Below are 22,138 nucleotides of genomic sequence, written 5' to 3'. Positions count from 1 at the left end.
CTGGAACCCCCTAGATATATCATGGCTGGGGCGTATAGCCTCAAAGATGGAAACCATCCCACGCTTTCTTTACTATTTCCAAGCCTTGCCGGTGCCTATTCCCGGGAATTTCTTTAAAAATCTTAATCGTCTCCCATCGGCATTTATGTGGTATAATAAAAGACAGAGGGTGGCTCTGCGTACTCTAATAGCCCCCGAGGAATAAGGGAGGAATGAATGTTCCAGATTTTAGATTGTAGTACTGGGAGGCCCAATTGAGGGTGCTGAAACAATGACTGTTGGGGGGAGGATAAACTTTGGGTCTCTATTAATAGAGCAGTGGTGGTTGGTCCATTGGATGCGGTCTTATGATTGGCTGAGGTACGCCCTCCTAGTATGAAGGCATCGCAGGTCACTGCACTCGTGGGTGAGGTGTGGGATGAATTGGGATAACAGTGGCATATTTCGACAATTCTGGGTCCACTCACACCACTACTTGGGAATCCTCAATTTATGCCAGGGATGGAGGTGAGGGCCTTTGGAAAGTGGAATGAGGTGGGATGTTTAAGGCTCAAAGATTTGATGTATGATCATGCAGTTAAAAACCAATGAGCAATGTAAACAATCTTTCGGCCTTACGGAAGGGGATAGGCTCCGTTACTACCAGCTGCAACACTGGGCAGTACATCCATCTAATAAACTGTTAGCGGGTAGACAATTCATCGCATTTGAAAATATATTACGTCTCACTCAGGGGACACACATTTTATACATTAATATTTAAAGGGGGTTCCCGAGAGAGGTGGTCTTATATGGGAAAGTGGGAGCGTACTTTGGACCGACACATCGCTGGAGGATTGGGAGTTTTATGGGACAATATTCCAAAGTATACCCGATCCATTGAATTACGTGAAATGTGTTATAAAGTCCTCAATTCAATGCCAATATACCATGGAGAGGTTAAGATTTATGTATCCGGGGATACTCCCGGAATGCTGGCGAAGATGTAAAGGTCAGGGGGATTGGCTTCACATTTGGTGGTCTTGTCCGGCCCTGAAACTATTCTGGGGCCAAGAGTGCTCGACATTGCAAGTGGTTGTAGGGAGAGTCACCGATGGAGAAAGGGGAATGTCTTCTGGGTCTTTGGACAAAGGATACGGCATCACAGGGAAGGGCACGTTTTAAAGCATGCATGGTTTTGATACTTGTGATTGCCCCCGGAACTTGAAAAAGTAGGCTTCTCCTACACACCATAATTGGTTGAGTAAAATTTGGCATATAATGGCCATGCAATGGGTTACCTATAACCTGCAGGGGGTTAGCCAAATGTTCAGGGCGGATAGGGTTATTTTGCTAGACTACCTCAGGGATGACTATTGGATTCAACTATGCCCGAACATTCAGATTTTGTACACTGCCTGAGGCTCTCAATAAGTAATCAATTCCGGACTTCTATGTTTTATCTTGTATGCTACAGTGTAACAGCTCAGGGGTTTGGGTGGGAGAGGTAGGAGGATTGATATTGTTAATTTTGCAAAATGTCAATAAAAATATTTATTAAAAAAAGAAGGGTAAAATACAATTATTCTGGGATGGTGTTTTTCGGAGGATGGAGTTGGTTCTGGATCTCTCTATACCCAGAGATCCACTTGTTACTGTGTTAGGTTTACTGCCTTCAAATATTGGTTTAACTACAAGTAAACTGTTTTGGATATATAGCGCTCTTTTGCTAGCCAAGAAGCAGATTTTGAAATTTTGGAAAAGTGATACCTCTCCTAACATTGATGACTGGCTGCAGAGTTTGTCCCTTTTGTCCAAGAGGGAGAAAATATCCTTTAAAGCAAAAGATCAGCTTGATAAATATGAGAGGATGTGGGGTGCATTTACTGATCTCTACGCTTAAAATATTTGATCGTGTTCTAGGGTTCTTATTTTGCTTTGTTTTAGTTTTTTCATTGTATTTATTTCCTTTACCTTCTGTCACCTTAATCGCTGTATTCAGTTCTCTTATGTTACTTCTTAAAGATTTATTTAGGAAATTATGGGTGAATAAGTATCACCTTGTATATTTGAGATATGGTTTATGTTTACCTTTGATTCTGATGGGGACCCATAGTCTGCTGATCGTGCGATCGCTCATCTGAGCTCCACATCCCTCGAGGGAAGAATCCATGACTACTGTCATCTCCAGCCAGCGTTGCCAAAAAGGTTCCCCTATAATCTCATTCTCCTCGCAGGCCCACAGTAGGATATGCTGTGCGACCTTCTCATGACCCGAAGGTCTGATCCTGCCTGAGAATTGTGAACACTGGGATCTGAGGGCCCACTGGTGGGACCTCATCCTTAGGCAGGCTTCTGGCACCTGGAAAATGCTGGATGCAATGAGGCCCAGCAACCTCAAAGTCGAATGCCGGCAGATATTGGACGTTGTGAAATTTTGTTACCATCAGCAAGATATGTTGAGCCATCAACTCAGGAGGCAAAGGCTTCCCAGAGGAAGAGTCCAGGATTACTCCAATAAATGGAATCTTCTGAGAAGGTGTCGTCTGTGACTTCTTAAAATTGAGAAAGAAGTCTAGCTTGTGGAGGGAGTGGAAGGTGCTGTACAAATGTTCTAAAGCTTGATTGGGGGAACAAGTCCTGATCAGCCAATTGTCTAGGTAGGGAAAGATGTAAATCCCTCCACTTCTTAGATTTGCTGCCACAAGTGCGATCAACTTGGTTATGGCCCTCTGGCAGAGGTGATCCCAAAAGGCAGTACTCAAAACTTATAGTGACGACTGCCAACGCCGAAGCGCCGGCATTTTCTGTGCTTGGGATGCATAGGTACGTGGAAAGAAGCATCCTGAATAGAGGAAAACCATCCAATCCTGGAGCTGAAGGGCCTGGAGGATCTGAACAAGAGTGACCATCTTGAAACCGTCCTTCAAGGAACTTGTACAAGCGTCTCAGGACCAAGATTGGATGTAGTCCTCCGCCTTTATTGGGAACCAGAAAATAGGTGGAGTACCAACCCTGGTATTGTTCTACTACTGGTACCCTTTCCGCAGCACCTTTCTCCAACAGGGAAAGAATCTCCTGTAGGAGGAGAGGATCTGGTACCCGAAGAGAAGGTCGTTCGGGGAACAATCTGGAGGCCTTTGTAGAAATGGGAGACAGTACACCCATGAGTCCTGTCTGAAGGGTCCATGCATCTGGAGTAATGCAATGCCATTCTTGCAGATATTGGGTCAACCTGTCACCCACCAGAGTACAGTGAGCAAAGTGCTCACAGGTTTTGGGGCTGTTAGGAAGTGGCTGCCTGAACATTTTTTCCTCCACAATCTCTGGCGGCAAGTGTGAATCTCCTTTGTCAACTCTGTGTAGCTTGACCTCTCCCTCTTTGGCCAAAAGAGCAGTAACACCGAAAGGACCACCCTCTCCAAGCCTGAGCAGGCACGTGTTGCTGTTGCGGCTGACAGATAGCTGGCCCTAAAGGAGTCATCTGCCTTTGGACCAAAAACGTTGGAGCCATCAAATGGCATGTCCAGAAGCCTTGATTGGACATCAAGGGCAAATCAAGACTTGCGCAACCACGCCAACCTCATCACCGCACCAGAGCCCATACATCGGCCAACGCTGTCTGATGCATCTACGACTGACTGAAGGGACTCCAAGAGGCGTCCTTACCATTGTTGATGCGATTATAGAATCCATCTAATCTCACCTTCAGGGATGTTATCTGCAGCTTGTGCAATAGTATTCCACAAGGTGTAAGAGTATTTTGCAAGCGCACAAAATGCATCAATGGCCTTTAAAGCCAAGCTTCGAAGACTTTTTGTCAAGGCGTCATACTTTTTATCGTCCCTATTCGGTGGCAAGGTCGGATAACCTGCAGTCTTCGAAGTGGAGGTTGCTGCCTGCACCACCAAACTCTCTTGTGTAGGGTGCCTTGAAAGAGTCAGGGTCCACAGAAGGAGGTCTATATTTCTTCACTACCTCCTTGTGTACAGCAGGAATGGTGTCAGGCTTCTGCCATTCAGCTTTAAAGAATAGCATTCTTTAAAGCTGAATGAAAGGTAATACAAGCTCCTTAGCGGTACCTTTATCCAGGATGTCTGTAAAATCACCCAGAGTTATGCCGTTTGCCAGACGTGCCCAACCCAAATATTCAATAACCCTGTTCATGACCGTTCTATAGGCCGCATTAGGGTGTGCAATCACATCCAGAGTGTTAAATTCATCCTCAGTGGATTTATCAAGACCATTGGCTTCTTTCAGGCAAGTAGCCAGGTGCTCTAAATGATATTTATCAGACATCAACTCTTCTGGAACATTGGGCGACCAAAAAGGTCCAAACCTGAAAGGTAGGTCGTCTTCCTCAAAAATGGAGTCCAAAAGAGTTGAAATCTTTCTTTGACTGAGGAATGAAATTCAAAGTTGAATCAGGGGTCAACGTCGAAGGGCACTTCGATTTAGATTCCTTCGACAAGGAGGGCACAGGAGCCTTTGGCGTTGATGTGGTCTCTTTGGTCAACACTATTGCCGCTACTCAAGAGGACATCCCCCGAGGCCTTCTGACCCAGGGTTTTGGGCACGCAAATCAAAATGTTATTATATTCCCTGCCAGTCTTGGAAGACGCAGTGCGATCGCTAGACTTCTTCGGCGCCTTTGAGAACACGTCCATCCTTTTTTGACAGAACCTTTCCCGTTCCGCTGATGAGGCGTTCTGATCGGGAAAACGTACCCAACGCTTATCAAGCAAGGAGTCGGAAGATGAGGAGCCATGGTGTTGTTTCTTAGACTTCTTTTGCGACAATGAAGAAGAGTGACAGGAGTCTCTCCTGGATCTCAAACGCTTAGAGCATTTTTTGGGCCTTTCGGGAGATTTGTCTCCGATAGAACTTCTTCCTTCAGAAGATTTCCTCTTCGAAGAAATAGAAAATTGAGACTTTGAAACAGAGTGACCTAGGAGGAGTTTCAACCGTCTCTCTTAAGGCTTACTGGTTATCGAATGGCAAGAGCAGCACTCAATGACTTTGTGTTCTTTGCCAACGCACCAGAGAAATTCTGTGCGGATCAGTGATCAACATCTTCGAGTCACAGTCTGCATATCTCTTAAAGCCTGTCTTTGGCATAGCCATAGTGAACATTTACACAAAAGCAAAGACGTTAGTCGTAGATTCACTGAGGAGAGTCCAACCGTTCCAACAGCGTGCTGTGCATGAGGAAAAACAGAACTGAGGCAACGTGCGCAGTGCATGCTATTTATACAATCACCAATGTTGCATCCGAACGCAGGAATGGTAACTGTCGAGGGTCAGACTATGCCATTCAACGCGCTCTGTTGAACATTTTCTTCCACGACTGCAAAGCAGGATATGGATATATCAAAGATGAGGAATCCGTGGGAGGACACAACCCATTAGAAGAATAAAATTTAGAAATGCATGCTTTGTTTACAACAGATACAAGCGCACAGAAAATGGAAAACAGTATTCTTTTTACTCTTTGCTGTTAACAGTATAACGTATTGACAGTACATTGATATAAATATCCATATTTTCACATAACAAAAACATACCTGTCAGACTTTTTTAAATTCAGAGCAATAGTTCTTGTATTATTTTTCTGTCCTAAATCTTCATACTCTATGGATTCCTGCAACTTCACCTAAATAAGTAAGAATACAGTGAAACAGTATCAGTGATAGGTTGTACAATAGGTTTGAAATACTCCACAGCAATTGAACACTAATAAATAGTTAAATTGACTTGAAAAATGATATATGGCACTCTGATGCTGCTTACATTACTTCCCACTTTAAAGGCAACATGCAATTTTAAAAAAATTACATGATGTCCCGTACAGTTGTTTAACTTCTATCAGTCTACATAATTAAAGAAATCAATATTTTAAACTTGCATAGGCAAGTCTCAATTGAGCAATTTGCCTTAAACACCCGAAATGGCAAGTGATAAGAGCAAAACGCGCAGTTGGCCAGCTCATTACAGCGGCAACAGTACAAAGTAAAGTATCAAGTTTCTTTTTCTATCCACCAATAAATGTACATACTGTAATAAAAGTCAAATGTGGGGTCCCTGGGGAGGGCTGTGGTATTATGGGGGTCAGAGAAGCCACCCAGTAATGAAATACACCCATGACAATGGAACATGAGCGATCCGTAATGCCCAGCTGCCTAACGCAAGAGTAGGCTACTGCAGAATAACATTGATCCCCACAGGACCCTTAACAAGGGTCCTTCCGGCATGAATAATAAATAGATGTGGTATTTGGTGAAAGCTCAGGTTCTCCACTGCTAAGTATCAGCAGACGTAACAGGGAGAGAAGCAGGTTGTTTCAGCCTGGCAGGCTGGAGACCACCACATAAATCGGAGCGGAAAAAAAAATCCTTTGCACACAGATTTGCAAGCGGTTGGCAAGCCATTCCACCATACTGTCGAACAGAGAGAGGGGCTCACAAGAGACATCAGCATGTGCTCGGGGCCCATAATTATGTGCACAAAAGGTAGACACGTGTCCAAAGACTAGAGTGAAGAGAACAAGTTGTCGGAGTGCCGTTTTAAATGCTCAGACCGTCTTCTGGAAACCAATCAGACAGTGAGGAAAGTTATTTGCCAGTCACAATGCGCAGCCATGATGAAAAGATGGTCTGATCAATCCTCTACATTATAAAGCACTTCAGAAGAAGAGGAGGAGGGGTATACAAGGAAGCACAGAGAAACAGGCTGTGAAGGAGTTAGGATGATGGGCCAGTGAGGTGGTGAAGGAGTAGTTGAAAACAAGGGGACACTGTGTGCTGAAAACTGTAGCTCAGCCCTCGACCCAGGACAGGCAGCAGGGACAGCATGTTGCTAAGAGCGTGCTGCGAGAGATGGTACAGGTCTGTGCCAAGGCCGAAGACCACTGAGGAGATAGGAGGTGATGGGAGCTATTACACAGACCCCAGCAAGTGCCAAAAAAGAAAGAAGCAGAATACATCTTGTTAGCTCAAGCCCAAGAGGTTGACCCTTGGCTGGCAGGTTAGTATGCCATCAGTCAATGCACTGCTGCATTAGGAGGGTAGAAATTCTGGCTGGTAATAAGTATTGGGTAACTACGATGGGAAAATACATTCTTATTTATGGGCATGTGGTAGGGCAACCTTCAGAAAGCACCCTTAGAGGAGCCACCAAGAAGAGCAGGCCGCTCAAAACCAGGACTTCTTGGAGAGAGTGGGTCCGTTTTCATACGAAGAATCTTGGGACTTGACCTTAGACGCAGTTTAAGGTAAGGGAAGCGCGATTTCAGAGATTCGCTTCTGTTTAGCAATACCTCCTTGATCCATGGTATTACACCTAGACCATAACCCTATTTTTATTCCCAGTAGGAGTTCAACACACCCATTTCTAGACGAGAATCGTCCACTAAGGTTAGAACGAGGAATGACATGGTCACTGGAAGGATTTCATAGGTTTTTACACTGATCAGGATGGAGTTCGAGCAGAGAATGCAGAAACAGTCTTTTTCAAAGCCACGGAGTTATGTTTTATCGGTCCTAGGCACGGAGGTCACAAAATGACTACTTCTACGCAGGAGTACAAGCTTAACTAATGGATAATTCCTACTAGTACCTGTGGTACCAATATAAAACCATGTGCAACCAAGGTTCTAAGAACATGGTACTTTAAACTACACATCCAAACACACTAAACTAAAACACTAAAACCCACCCCTGTAAAATAAGTGCCTGAATATGCAGACTAACTTTATGGAAAAGATCTTTTTAAAAGGTAGACCGTTCTAGAGGGGTCTTACAAGTCAGTAAGACCCTTTAAAGCAAACCAGAAGGACAGAACCACTAGAATACCTTGCATGCTTGTTCTTGGGCCTTGACAGAGTCAAATCAGGCTTCTATGCACTTTGAAATGGGTCGAGGCGGCATTAGGACGTTTTGAGTCAGTGGTTCAAAATGAATTGCGGGAGTAGAGATGACTAGTCAAGTCAGCTCAAGACAGTCTAGCAATGTGGTGCAGTCCTGTAGCAGGAATCAACTTGAATTGGGCAAAGAACTAGTAGGCGCTGGGTCGAGTCAGTGCCGCAAATTGTTTGAGTCAGCTGAAAGTGGTCCAATGATGCGATGCAGCTCTTCAGTGTAGAGCTCGAAAACTGCTGGAGACCAGGCAGACCATTAGTTGAGTCAGCAGCATATTGGCTCGACAAAGGATCGAAAAGTACTATGTTTTAAAGGCAGCTTCAGGTGCCTGCTAAGGTTTGAAAAGCAACCCGTGACAATCGAGCCATCTCAAAAACAGATCAAAGTTCGAAATCAGGATCCAGAGCAGTTTCTCGACTTCTAGTTGCTGGGGGGCTCCATCTAGTCGTAAGGTAAGTCATTCACCTACAATCAGTCGGGGAAGTTCTTAGAGAGTACTTGCAGAGTCTGTCCTCTCCAGTGAGGAGGATCCTGGGTACCGTGGGTCTCAGCTTGCAGACAGCCTTGTGCAACCAACAGACCACCCCAAATGTTCCTATGGGATGATTAAGGGAAAGGGCTTGCCCTTTTCTTGGAAATATGCATCTTCACCTGCATTGTCAAAGACTTTGGAGCATACTCTCAGACCAAAAAAGATCCAGGTGTAATCTTTCAGTAGTGCAAAAATGATTCAACGGCCAGGGGTTGTCTAACCACCTTACATAGACACCCTTCTACAGCGGATTGGTCCCCTTGTAGCCTTCTGTAAGGGGTTCAATCCAGTCTTCTGTTTCAGAGTGGTCTGCCTGGTGCTGCCAAACCCAGAGTGCTTTGGATGCATGACGTTTTGGAGCCCTAGGAAATCCCAAAATTGCAGAACCTCCACATTTAGCTGTGCTACTCTACTCCACCCTTTTCTCCTATTTACTGTGGCAAGTCAGAAGATCACAGACTCACTGAGGGGATGATACCAAGTGTTTTATTAAACTTAAAGGATAACCCCTGTCTTTCCCCATGTTATTAACTAAGGTGCTCGTCAGTCAGTCGTGAAATGTCCAAAGGGAATAAAAGTCTGCTGTCCAAAACTATCCTTACTGAACCTACCACTTTTTTGACTTCTTAGACCAGAATTCTTCACTTCTTTGGTCGGGTTCTTGGGCTCTCTTTAATACATAATCCGCAAATAGTCTGACTTCTTGGATTAAGCTGTTTAGTTTCTTAATTGGGTTATTGGGGTTTCTCTCCTCTTTGGAAGTCCTTCTCAGGGATCTCTTATTAATGCTCCCTTCTTGGTTGTAGCTCTCAGTTTAGTTGTACTTTACTTGCTGGGTGACTCAATTGCTTACTTTAAGTAGGTTCTGTGGCATCTCTGGTTTTCCCTTCAACACTATATTTACTTGGTATAATTTGTCGAATTACTTTCCCCGGGGTATTTATCTTATTTTTTTCTTCTCTCATTATTCACTTGTTCAACAATTCTTTCTCTAGACTCACGATATTTGAATCTTCTTTGGTTCACATTTAACAGGGTTTCATATTTGCTACTGGGGCGAATTGACTGTGCAATATATTGATCTCCCTGGGTCCTACCGGACTTCTCGTTCTCCTCGTTACCTTTGTTTTGACAGGAGAAAGTCTTCAGGAGACTTCTTCCCTGGAGGCCCTTTTTCTGTTCCCGGCTCACTGAAGCCTTCTCCCTGGCGTCTCTCTCATTGTTCTTTCCTGTGGCTCAATCGTGGTGTTCCGGCCACCTACTACATGACTGGACAACCCAAAGGCTTCTCACAAGTTGTTTGGACCCTTGGTTCACCACAAACCCGCTCTTTTGGTCTCGCTACCACATCTTACTGGGCGCCCTTGTGTTTTCTCGGGTTTAAGGTACATTGCAATTCCGGCATACCGTTCTGTGATGCTGGGCGAGTTCGAAACTCGCTAGCTTCCTTCTCCGTCAGGACAGACGCAGCGTGGGGTCTCCCACCTTGCATATATGGTTGGTTCTTTCTTGTGTCTCTCTCCGAGATCACCTTTATCCACGCATTTGTCTCAATGGATGGGACCTTCTGATTTAAAGAGCCATGATTTGTTTCCTTAAGAGTAACATATCTATTATGAGTTACTTCGTCCCAGTACTGATACTCCATTATTGTTTCTTTGTCGAAGTCTTGATAACTCACCTGATTTGGTATATCAAAATATTTCATGCAGGTCCCTATATGTGCAGCCTGACCGAGTTCCTCACGAGAACAGGAGTCCTTGTCCCCAAAGTGGGAGTCTCCACTCCTAGGGAGAGTAGTGCAGAGCGAGCAGGCTCACCTCTCCCTAGCCTCACAGGAAGGGGCTCCCCTTTGGGGAGAAGGGACAAATTTCCTTCACTCGTCAAATTACATACATCATAGTCTCTCTGTTAATGACCACTCTGTTGTGAGCTCTCCATTGTCCTGGCAGGGCTCGACTTTGAAGCAGTGGTTCCCAGCTAAACCCCCAAAGGAGATTTCATGTTCTCTGGAGAAGGTGATAAGCCTTCTCTCAGAGAGCAAAAGGGTGTTTCCTGGGCTGGTCCCAGATGGTTGTTTTGGGTTTAACTCACTTCCCAGACGTCGATACATATAAGGCCCTGTCAGTGAATAAGTCACTAGCAATCAACCTGACATAATTACACCAATACGTGTTGGCCAGTATAATTCTATATTATCAGGAGATACCATGGTAAACCAGACATGGCTTATATTTATTTATCAATCAACTGCCACCAGACACTGGGAGTACACAATTAAATTAAGTAAACTTAGGATCAGGCGTGATGACGGTTAAAAAGGGCAGTCTCTGGCTGTTGCAGGACTGCATGTCACTCTAATCGCCATGTTGCAAATTGCTAAAATGTATTTCTCAAATCTGGCCAGCAGGCCATTCTAGTTATAGTGAACAGGGGAACTCTGAGGTTAGCCAAAACCAATCAAGGTAAGCATGGAGAGTGATCAAGGCTTAGTCTCAGGAGAAGCGAGTGGGGCCAGAGGTCCACAATGAGTCCACACATTGAAATACACAATGATTCTGCTTAGACAGTTGAGCACAAAAATACTGTATTATCGGCCCAAAAACAGTAGAAAAATGAATCAAGCAGGTAATACTATCATACAAGACTCAATTATAAAACACATATTATCACCTTAGGTTTGTAGAAATGCAACCTGAAAGGAAGTTAAGTAAATAGGCAATGGAAAACCAGTTAATAAGTGTAATACCCTAATTTTATGAGTCGAATCCCCAAGTTGAATGGGGCTTGTGCTCAAAAGTCACAAAGTTCCTTTAGGAGAGGGGACAAAGTTAGAAGAGGTTCTTGTGGTGGTGAAAAATGTTCCAGAAGACTTCAAGTATTTTACAGGTAAGACGTATCTATCTCTTAGAACAGCTTTTAAAACAAACATTTAAAAAGCAAAAGAATGGAATAAACAAAAGTTTATTCTAAGGTTTATGATAGTGTAGACATGGGTGGCTGAACTATTTCATCTACCCAAACAGGTAGGTTTTCCCTCCGTTGAATCCAGTAGAATATTCTATTCTATCGAATTTTTATATAACGCCAACTCGCCCGCAGGCCTCAGAGCGCTAGCAAGACAGTACAGACATAAAACATGGGCTGCCAAATCAGCGGGTTAGAGGATGAGGTGGTCTGTGTCGATGGTAGTGGGAAGCCGAGGAACCTAGTTTCTTCCTGCATCGAACAAGTGCGTTTTAAGAGCCCACCGAAGTGTAGAGTGAGAAGCTGTAGAACTCCAAAGTGAGTAGCTGGAGACGCAAATGACAAATTGTGGCATACAATCTTGTAATAAAAGACAGAAGAGATTATCACGTGAACAAGATAGTTATAAGGGGACAACCCAGAAGAGGGGAAAATACCAAGTGGAAACAAACCACAGCCAAACTGAGAAAGCCTGGATCAATAGATTATGAGAAGTCGAAAACCTCCAACAAGAATGTGACGTATTCCATATCTATGACAGTAATCACCAGAGCTGTGCTGTTTCGGAAAATCTTCGGCGACTGCGTCGATGACATCGATACGCCGCCCTCGAGGACCTCCTCCGATGGCCGACGTCACTGGACGTCACTGGATGTTATAAGTAGGACGCATGACGCCGTAGCCTAAGTTGTAGTTTTTTCCCCCAGTTTTTTCCCCCAGAACGTGTGGCACCAGTCATCTGCCAGTCTGACATACAAAGCTTTGCGGAAACGTAAGCTGCAATCGCATAAGAAATTCTGTAGCGTGGAAGGTAGGGAGGGAGCAAAATGGAATACGTCAGGCCATCCCATCGAAAGAACGTTACCAGGTAAGAGAGTAACTTGTTCTTCAAGGGGATTGGGGCCTCTGACGTATTCCATATCTATGACAGACTCCCAAAGCAGTACCAATGCAGGGAGGTGGGAAAAGAATTTAGAAAACAGAAATTTAGAATGCCCAATCAAATTGCAGAGTAAAGGACCACCTTGCCAAAGGCCAAATCCTGCCCACGGATGGAATCGAGGGAGTAGTGACGTACAAAAGTATGTACCGAAGCCCAGGCGGCTGCATCACAGATGTTACGAATAGGACCCCCCCTGTAGGGCAGTAGTGGCAGCCATACCCCTGGTAGAATGTGCCCGTAAGCCGACCGGTGGGCCCTTACCCGCCAACGGGTAACACTCAGAAATAGCCAAAATAATCCAGCAAGACAAAGTCTGTTTCGTCACAGCTTGCCCCAAACGCTTTCAGGCGTAACCAATGAAGAGTTATCGTCCACTCTGACCCAGGACATGCGTGAAATATAAAAGCTTAACGCTCTCCTAGTATCAAGCCTATGGAGCCTCTCCTCTTCCTTACCAGGATGTGGAAGAGGATAAAACGCCGAAAGAACAACCTTCTGGCTTAAATGAAATTCCGACACCACCTTCGGAAGAAAGGAAGGACGAACTCTAAGGACAACCCTGTCCTTATGAAACACAGTGAAGGGTGGCTTAACTGAAAATGCCTGTAACTCACTCACTCTGCGAGCGGAAGTGACCTCAACCAAAAATACAGTTTTAAGAGTTAACAGTCTCAAAGGGCATGAATGCAAAGGCTCAAACGGAGCACCCATCAAAAACTTGAGAACAAGGTTCAAATCCCAACCGGGCACCAGGAAAGGTGACGCAGGGAACACCTTAGTGAGCCCTTTCAGAAACTGAGAAATTAAAGGAATTTTAAAATAGGAACACTCTTCAGACGAGCGCTTAAATAGGGACAGCGCCGCCAGGTATCCTTTAACGGTACCCACTTGCAGGCCCCTGTGGGCCAAATAAAGCAAAAAAGACAGAACCATGGGAATGTCACATGCAAAAGGATCCACATTCTTAACCCTGCACCAGTCGCAGAACTTACGCCAATGGCAATGGTACAAGGACTTTGTTGCGGGCCGTCTGGCCGAGAGCAACACCTCCACCACGTCTTCAGGGAGGTCCCAATCCATATACTTCAACCTTTCAGAAACCAAGCGTGCAGGTTGAGGGATCTGACCTCTGGATGGAGAACCTGACCCCCCCCCCTCCCGTGAGAGCAGATAGTCTCGGTAGGGAAGACGATGTGGAGGGCAGATGGACAAGTCGAGAAGGTCCGGGTACCACGTCCTCCGGGCCCACGCCGGAGCAATGAGGATCATCCGGGAACCGAACCGTCACCTCCGCAGTACTTGCGGGATGACAGGGACTGGAGGAAACGCGTACAGCAGTGGGAATGACCACTCCACCACAAATGTGTCTCCTAAGGCTCCTTTTGGAGGAAATTCCCGCGAGCAGAACCTCTCGCACTTCCGGTTGACACTGGAGGCGAAGAGATCCACTTGAGGGGTCCCCCACATGGCGAAGATCTCCAGAAGAATCTCCTGAGCCAACTCCCACTCGTGAGAGATCGCGCTCTGCCTGCTCAGAGCGTCTGCCGTCTTGTTTTCGTCTCTGGCCAGTTGAACTGCCGAGTTCAAAACTTCCTGCTGGATTGCCCAGAACCAGAGCTGCATCGCCTCCCTGCACAGAGGAAGGGACTCTGCCCCACCCCCCCCCCTTTTTGTTGAGGTAGTGCATGGCCACCGCGTTGTCTGTCAGGATCGGGACATTCTTCCCTCGCACAGTCAGCAGAAAAGACTTCAGGGCTAGCCTGACGGCCCTCATCTCCAACAGATTGATATGGAGTCTGGACTCCGACGGAGACCAACGACCGCTGACTGTCAACTCGTTAGCATGAGCTCCCCATCCCGTGAGGGATGCGTCCGTCACGATCATCACCACTGGCCAAGGTAGCCAAAGTGGAGCCCCCTTCATCAGATTGTCTTCGACCACCCACCCCAGAAGGCTCTGGGTGACCGAGGACGGCACCTGAACATGGTCAGACATCCTGCCAGAGGACTGAGACCACTGGAGATTGAGTGCCCATTGCAAAGATCTCATCCGCAACCTGGCCTCTGGCACCAGAAGAATGCAGGATACCATGAGGCCAAGCAATCTCAAGAACTCGAACGCTGGGAGACTCTGGGCAAGCTGAAACTTGTGCACCATCTGCTGAATGTGATGAGCCCTCACCTGGGGAGGAAAACTGCTCCGATGTACTGGAGCCTCTGAGTTGGTGTCAGATGGGACTTCTTTAAGTTGAGGGAGAAGCCCAGCTTGTGGAGGGAGTGGCAGGTGACTTACAGATGATCCAGGACTTGCTCGGGAGAGCACACCGTGATCAACCAATCGTCCAGGTAGGGGTAGACGTGAATCCCCTTTCCTGAGGTGCGCTGCCACCACTACCATGAGCTTGGTGAATACCCTCGGGGCGGAGGTCAATCCGAACGGCAGGACCCGAAACTGAAAATGCGAGTCTCCAACCGCGGACCTCATGGAACTTCTTGTGCTTTGGATGTATCGGCACATGAAAATAAGCGTCCTTGAGGTCGAGAGACACCAACCAGTCCTGAAAGTGAAGGGCCTGGAGGACTTGAGAGAGTAACCATCTTGAACTTGTCCTTCCTGAGGAGTTTGTTCAAACCGCGCAAGTCCATGATGGGTCTCAATCCCCCGTCTTTCTTGGAAATCAAAAAATAAGGGGAATACCATCCCTTGTTCCTCTCCGCTACAGGCACCAGTTCTATGGCACCTTTCTCCAGCAGGGATTGAATTTCCTGCGCAATAAGCGGATCCGGACTCTTCAAAGAGAGATTCCCCGGTGGATTGTCTTGAGGCCTCTGCCGGAAAGGAAGACAGTAGCATTGGTTTATGATCTCCAGAACCCACACATCTGAAGTAATGGCGCGCCACTCTGCAAGATGCTGCGCCAGCCTTCCCCCAACCGGCGAACCATGGGACATGGCCTCATGACTGAGCTGAAGCGGCTGCGGCGTTGCCCGAGGGCAAAGAGGCAACAGCCCGAGTAGCCTTGACACCTCGAGTACCTTGTTTTCCACCTCTGGCACTCCTACCGTGTCCCCTTTGACTGACAGCTCCTCTCGCTTTACCAAAGGACGAGTAATAACGAAAGGAACCTCCCCTCCATTGCTGTCCCCTAGGACGAAAAGGCGGAGGTTGGCGAACTGCAGCACCCAATGACTTCGCTGCAGCTTTGGAGGTCTGCAACCTCTCAAGGCTCTCGTCAGCCTTGCTGCCAAAAAGATGTTCCCGTCAAAGGGCATGTTGAGGAGCCGGGCCTGCACATCAGGAGCAAACCCCGACTTCCGCAACCACGCAAACCTGTGTTTCACGATGCTCGCCGCCATGGACCGGCTGACGCAATCTGACATGTCCAAACCCGACTGAACGGCCTCACACATGGCGTCCTTACCATTCTGAACCATGGCAAGGAAACCATCCCATTCATCCCCTTCGGGAATATGTTAAGCCACTAAGGAAACAGTTCCACAGAGTGCGCGTGAAACGTGACGAGGCACATACGGAGTTGGCCGTCTGAAGCGCCATATCCCCTGAAGAAAACACTTTCTTTGCCCAGCCGTCAAAATGCTTGTCGTCCCCATCAGGAGGGATAGTAGGATACGATGCCTGCTTTGCCGGGGCCGTAGCCGCCTGCACCACGAAACTCTTCGGAGTGGGGTGCTTGGTCAAGTAGCAGGGGTCACTACTGGCTGGGCGGCATTTCACTGCAAAGACTTGCCCACTGCCGGGAGACTCTCAGGAGCAGTCCAAGCCGTCGCCACCCTCCTTCTGTAGAGCCATATGGAACAGCAGTACCGGGTCAGTTGGTGGACCTTGGTCGGGGATATCCGTAAGGTCATCCTGAAGAAAATCCCCTGGGGGAGCAGACCATCCCAAGTACTCAGTGACCCTGGACATAAGGTGCCGGTACGAGGAGTCGGCATGAGTGCCAGGCTCAGGCCTACAAAACTCCACCTCCGGAGAGGTGTCCAGCCTACTGGCATCGTGCAGGGATTGGGTGTGGCCCGAGAAAATCTCGTCCGGTACCGTATCCGGAACCATGCCATCATCAGAGCCCTCATCCACCTCCGAAATAAACTCAAGCTGGCGGAAAGAAGGCACTGAATGCGTAACAAAGCCATGCTTGGCCTTTGCCAGAGCCTTTCTAGGCAGTTCCACCGAGCCCCGGGGAACCCCCGTCGAAACAGCCTCGAAAGGCATCGAGTGAATCGGCGTGGACGCCGAACGCGGCGCCCACAGCATCGATGTCGGCGACACAGTCCTCGAGGCCGGGGCCCCGAGCATGTCCCTCGACAGCCGTGGCGCCGATGGCGTAGACGGCTTCTTCGAAGACGGGGCCTCGAAAGAGTCCATCGACGACGACGTCTTCCTTGAAGACACCACAGGTTCACACGGTTTTGAGCGCGTCGAGGACCGGGACCTGGAACAGGCATGCCGAGAACGATTCCCCTTGTCCGAGCGGGACCTCTCCCGCGAATCGTGATGACCACCCGAGCCCGAAGGCGTGCGAGCGGCGTCTCTCGACCGATCACGACTGACCCCACTCGGATGCGCGGACGGACCAGTGCCCTGTGATTCGAGAATCGCCAACATTTTCTTCCCGAAGGAAGCCCATCCGTCCGGTGTAGCATGCTTGGTGGGGTAGGCGACCCACCGACGGGCAGAGTCCTCGGAAGAGGACGGGGAAGAGGACGGGGAAGGCGACCGATGATGGCGCTTCCGGAAGTGCCTCGAAGAGGAAGAGGAGTGGCGGGACCGACTCCAGGATCGAGACCCACTGGACTTCCGACAACGCGGAGTCTCGCCTCTCGAATCGTCCGTCTAACGCCCCGCAGACCTTGACTTCCGTGGCTTAGACACCTTACCTACCGATAACTTCTTCTTGCGCTCCCGCAAGGCTTTAGACGTGAGCAACTGGCAGTCGACACAGTCATCCGTGTCATGGGCCTCCCCGAGGCATCAGAGGCAGGCGTCGTGCCAGTCCGTAACCGACATCTTGGACCCACAGTCCCCGCACTTCTTAAAGCCCGGACACGGTGTGTAAGACGAGGTAGACATCTTCATGAAGAAAGACTTCACAATACGAAACAGGTTCGAAGAACCAAGAAAGAAGAGGAACTCCAAAGAGTCGAGGGGCGCTGAGATCTCCGAAGCGAACACGTTCGCGGAAAAAACGGAACTGAGGCTACGGGCATCGTGCGTCTTACTTATAACATCCAGTGACGTCGGCCGTCAGAGGAGGTCCTCGAGGGCGGCGTATCGACGTCATTGATGCAGGACGCAGACGTCGAAGATTTTCTGAAGCAGCACAGCTGTGGTGATTACTGTCAGATATGGAATACGTCGGAGGACCCAATCCCCTTGAAAAACAGGTTTCGGACAAAATGACGGTACCAAAAGCTCCGAACTATACAAAAAGTCCGAAAATGCATACCACCAAAGATTCAAACACCAAAATTTCGAACCTTTGGTGGTATGCATTTTAGGTAGATACACATTTTTTTTTAAAAAGACTGCGGTGGTGTCCCCCGCAACACATACTATAAAGTATGGTGAGCGGGGTGTTGAGGGGGCACCCTTGCAGCTCACCAACGAAAAGAAAAAGAAAAGGACCCTGCGGCGCCGGTTCCTGATCATGGAAGTGAAAGGGAACCAGCGTCGCAGGGACACAGCACGTCAGAGAGAAAGGTAAGCATGGGTGTGGGGGGTGTTTGGGGTGCGTGTTTGCATGGATGTGGAGTTTTTTAATGGATGTCCGCATGGGGAATGTACGAACAATTTTGTAGTGCGTACATTTCCCATGCAGACTTTTTGTATACTGTGATTTCTGTTGCGGGAAAATCACGTGGATTCGATAAACAGACTATTACAGAAGATTTTGCTAGACAAGCAGCATAAGGAATAGTCATTGATACAATGACTGTCAGAAGATATTTTCACACCAGGGGAATCAAGCCGATCTCCTGTACATGGTAAAATTAGTTATTTTAGTGGTAGGGTCAAGTAGAATTAGATTCGGACTGAGGACCTTTCTTTCTTTCAGATTTCCTGATGACAGAAAAGCACTGTTAGTTCCTTTAGATAGGTAAGGAACTCCCTGTAGAAAGATAGGCCTTTTCCGTATAATTTGAATACAATTGAATTAGAATGTCCTTAAAGAGTCCAACTCCTCCTTCCGACCCACCACAGAAGATTCTGAAGTTAGGCAGTCAGATTTTCCAAAGAATAACCTAGAGTGTGGAGATTTGAGAACAAAACATGGGATGCCTGCGATTTGTAAGCCTAGGAGGCAATGACTGCAGGAGAAGATACCGACCACAGAGGAAAGATGTACATGCATAGTTGAGGGTGCCGGCAGTGGCACTGTGGCTCAGCGACTGAAGTGCCAACAATGGAGACCCTAGCAAGGGATCAGTGGTCATAGCAAACAGGCTGGCACAGGAGGATAAAATACTTAGTTCTTTTAGTGATGCAGCACAGGCGATTTCCTGAAGGTTGAAGAATCACAAAAAGACCCCCTGAAGAATGGATCCAGGTTTCCCTGCTGGATCAGAGCAAAGGAGCAGCAGACAGTATCTTCTGTTGCAATGGCAGGCCTTCCATTGGCAACCTCAGGCAAGTCTCTTGGAGGCTTCAGGACAGAATCTCACCAGTTTCCTGCTTTTATACTAAGACAGAGCCTAACTCTAACCACCAGATACACTAATGAACCTTTCAAACTTTGGGGAGCGAGCCAGTGCTGGCCAGCACACATATTTTCATGTTCATTATCCCAGGCAAACTCTGGCAATGCGGATTGCAGCGGAATCCCAGACAGCCAACCCCTGCAATCATTTCCTCTGCTGAAAGGAGCTCAAATCAAAAACATGGCCATTACTGGTCTCCACCCAAAAACTGAGCACAGTTGCCTGGTTACTGGACTGCATTTATTTTTGCACTTTGGCAGATTTGGGATCCATAGGGGCTACCAACAGAAGTGTCACATCCCCATAGATCAGGATAGCTTGCACTGGTGAAAAATATTCAGGACACCATAGAAGACAAGTTAAAAAGAAGCTGCCTTGCAAAAGGACTTAACTTCTTACAAGATGGATGATCGTAAAGTTCACTGCCCATCCTAGATTGGTCTACAAACAGTAACACACATTTCAATCAAGCATTGTGTTTCAACTGTAGTAAATAAAAATATATACTGTTTGTAGGGAGTAAAAAAAAAAAAGGCTGCTATCGCTAGGAAGATTGTCTGCAATTACTCAGGTAAAGGCTTGGAGGAGATCAACAAATAACATACTTCCATGGTTTCTGTTGTATCTGTGTGTCTCCTCGCTGGTTGGTGCTCCATATTCAGAACCTGAAGCAAGGAGAAAGGAGGACGACTCGATGTTCATTGGAGGCAAGCCCAGGAGTGGACAGCTGGGCACTCCTGCTCTTAAATAAGCTACTTTAGACCAAGACTCCAGTTGTTAAACTGGCAACAAGTGCTCCTGGGAGACGCCAAGAAGCAGGACGCCTCATCTGCGACAAACCCATGACTGGCCAGCCAGCATTTCTGCAGTGGCAATGCCATCAAGTGACCCTTATGCCTGCAACGGTATACCAGATAATCCACACAGTTTTCCTATTCGCCTTCTACCTCTGTACAGCTTTGCCCGGCCGCGATTCGCCCTTTATGGACATTTTGGGCTGGTCTCATGGGCACAAGTACTGCACCTGTCCACCGCCCCATCCCTAACCCCATCCGTTCCCCGCCCCAATTTCTATGTGTACTCAATGCCAGGACTGGTAGACAATAGGACCTCATCATGCCACCACATTCCTCCCTTGATGACTAATAAGTCAGTAAAGGCGCCTAGCAACCCTGCACCACGTCCCATGGCACTAGGATGCTCATCTACCGTCGTGCCAGGGCATCATTGCACTCTCACTGCATGTAGTCAAAATGAAGATTGTGTGCTGCTGGTCAGTGCAGCTTTCCCCCGCTGCGTCTTCCTAGCCAGTTCACTGGGCAACAAGTGCTGCTATTAAGCAGTTCTGAACTTCACAGTCATTCTCAGACCTCCACTTAAAAGAATAACTCTGCTGTATTCTAATGTTTCTTTGTGCTTTTTGTTTTAGACTACATTTTTATTGAATTTTCCATCATCACCACAACAATAACAAATCAAACCAAGAATAAACATTAATACACAATCAAATCACCTTTTCACTCCCCACCCCCTCTCCCCGCAACTTCCCCCGATACAGAGCACAGACGACTCAGATCTGCATAAATGAACAAGCTGCTTATTCCTAAATTAAAAGAAAATCCAGAGCAGGCGGGGCAAGCTTCCCTACCTTTGCAGCTAAACATTGGAACGCTCTCCCGCCATCTCTGAGAGCAGACCAATTGTACCGGGTGTTCAGGAGAACACTGAAAACATTGCTCTTTAACTAACTTTGCTCTTGAGGGCCTTGCCTCTGCTGAATGTTTTATCCCTCCCACTTTTCCCCCCGAACCCTCCCCACTGTGCATGTCCACTCAAGACTAAAGTGTAACTGGTTGTAACAGCGCCTTGAAGCCTACAGGTTTAGCGCGCTTGATAAATGTAAAAATAAATTAAATAACCATTGATTAATACCTGGTACATAGCTACCCCTTTCCACTTCTAGGAGGGACATTTGAAACCACCCAGTGTTGTTCCAGCACCAGCCCTACCCCTGGTTCGAGCGAGGGGTGAGCAGACCGCCATCTCTAACCCCTCTCCCCTATCCAAATATTTCAGTAGCCCCAAACTTAGAAGAGCTTTGCTTCAAAATCATGTCTTAAAAACTGTGCCCAATCCCCCTCTACCGATGCGCTTTCCCATGTACCAGAGAGGTGCTATTCTCCATCTAATATATCTCTCTCGCTTTCAGGACCCACTTTCTTTACAAACAATACATTGCCAAGCAGGTCCTAACTGCCAACAGAGAAAAGTGTGCCAGGTGTGTGAGCGGCCTCCTACCCTCTTCATCCTCATCTAGACCAAAAAGAACCAGCATACGATCCAGCTGCCTGTCAATACCATCCACCCCATTAATCCATCCCAGAACCTCCCCATCCCACACTTTTGCAGGACCACCACCGCATGTGCCAGTAAGTAGCTCTGCCCCCACACTGGCACCAACAATATGGACTGGTCGATGGAAACATTTTAGATAACTGCACCGGATCGTATTGCCAACTGTACAAATGTTTTATTCCATGTAGCTTGTACCGACAGGCAATGGAAGGCCCCTATGCACATCTTACTCCAGAGAGATTTGTCTACCTCCCATCCCAGGTCCCTTTCCCACTTTCAGGCCAGTCTGGTCTCTGCCCCTTGCCACTACAAGCACTGCATACAACCTGGATATCAAACCCTTGGTGCCCATCTGTGTGTCAAATGTCTTTTCTGTCAGCGTGAGATCCCTATGAATCTCCCCCTTGCATTCTTCTGCAATCACAACAACCTTTAATTGCAAAAAAAGAGAACACCGAGCTTTCCAATATGAAACTAGGATTCAAACTCTTGAGGCAGGATAAACTTCCCCTTGACCCACAGTTGGCCCACCATCTCCAAATCTGCTACATACCACGCGTGCAACTGAGCTGGATCTGGGATATCATCACAAATAGGCGGCACCCACAAGTGGCTCAGTGGCAAAGGCCACATTGTAATCCCCTGCATATTCGGCTGCTTACTCCAGAGCTCCCAGACCAATCCCAAAATCTACCCAGTATAGACCTCTTAGCGACCCATAAAACACTC

General features: G+C 47.4%; 1 protein-coding gene across 2 annotated transcripts in view; it reads right to left on the bottom strand.

The window, feature by feature from the left end:
- GTF2H1 (general transcription factor IIH subunit 1) overlaps positions 1 to 22,138 on the bottom strand; it is a 1,239,907-nt gene that overhangs the window by 515,543 nt on the left and 702,226 nt on the right. For both annotated transcript variants that reach the window (XM_069623786.1, XM_069623785.1), the window contains exon 10: positions 5,544 to 5,632. In XM_069623786.1, the coding sequence (XP_069479887.1) occupies positions 5,544 to 5,632 (89 nt within the window). The remainder of the gene's footprint in view (positions 1 to 5,543; positions 5,633 to 22,138) is intronic.

Source organism: Ambystoma mexicanum, chromosome 11, assembly GCF_040938575.1.
Source record: "Ambystoma mexicanum isolate Mex_15411 chromosome 11, UKY_AmexF1_1, whole genome shotgun sequence".
Lineage (NCBI taxonomy): Eukaryota > Metazoa > Chordata > Amphibia > Caudata > Ambystomatidae > Ambystoma > Ambystoma mexicanum.
Note: the sequence above shows the minus strand (reverse complement) of the source record. Positions and strands in the feature narration are given on the sequence as shown.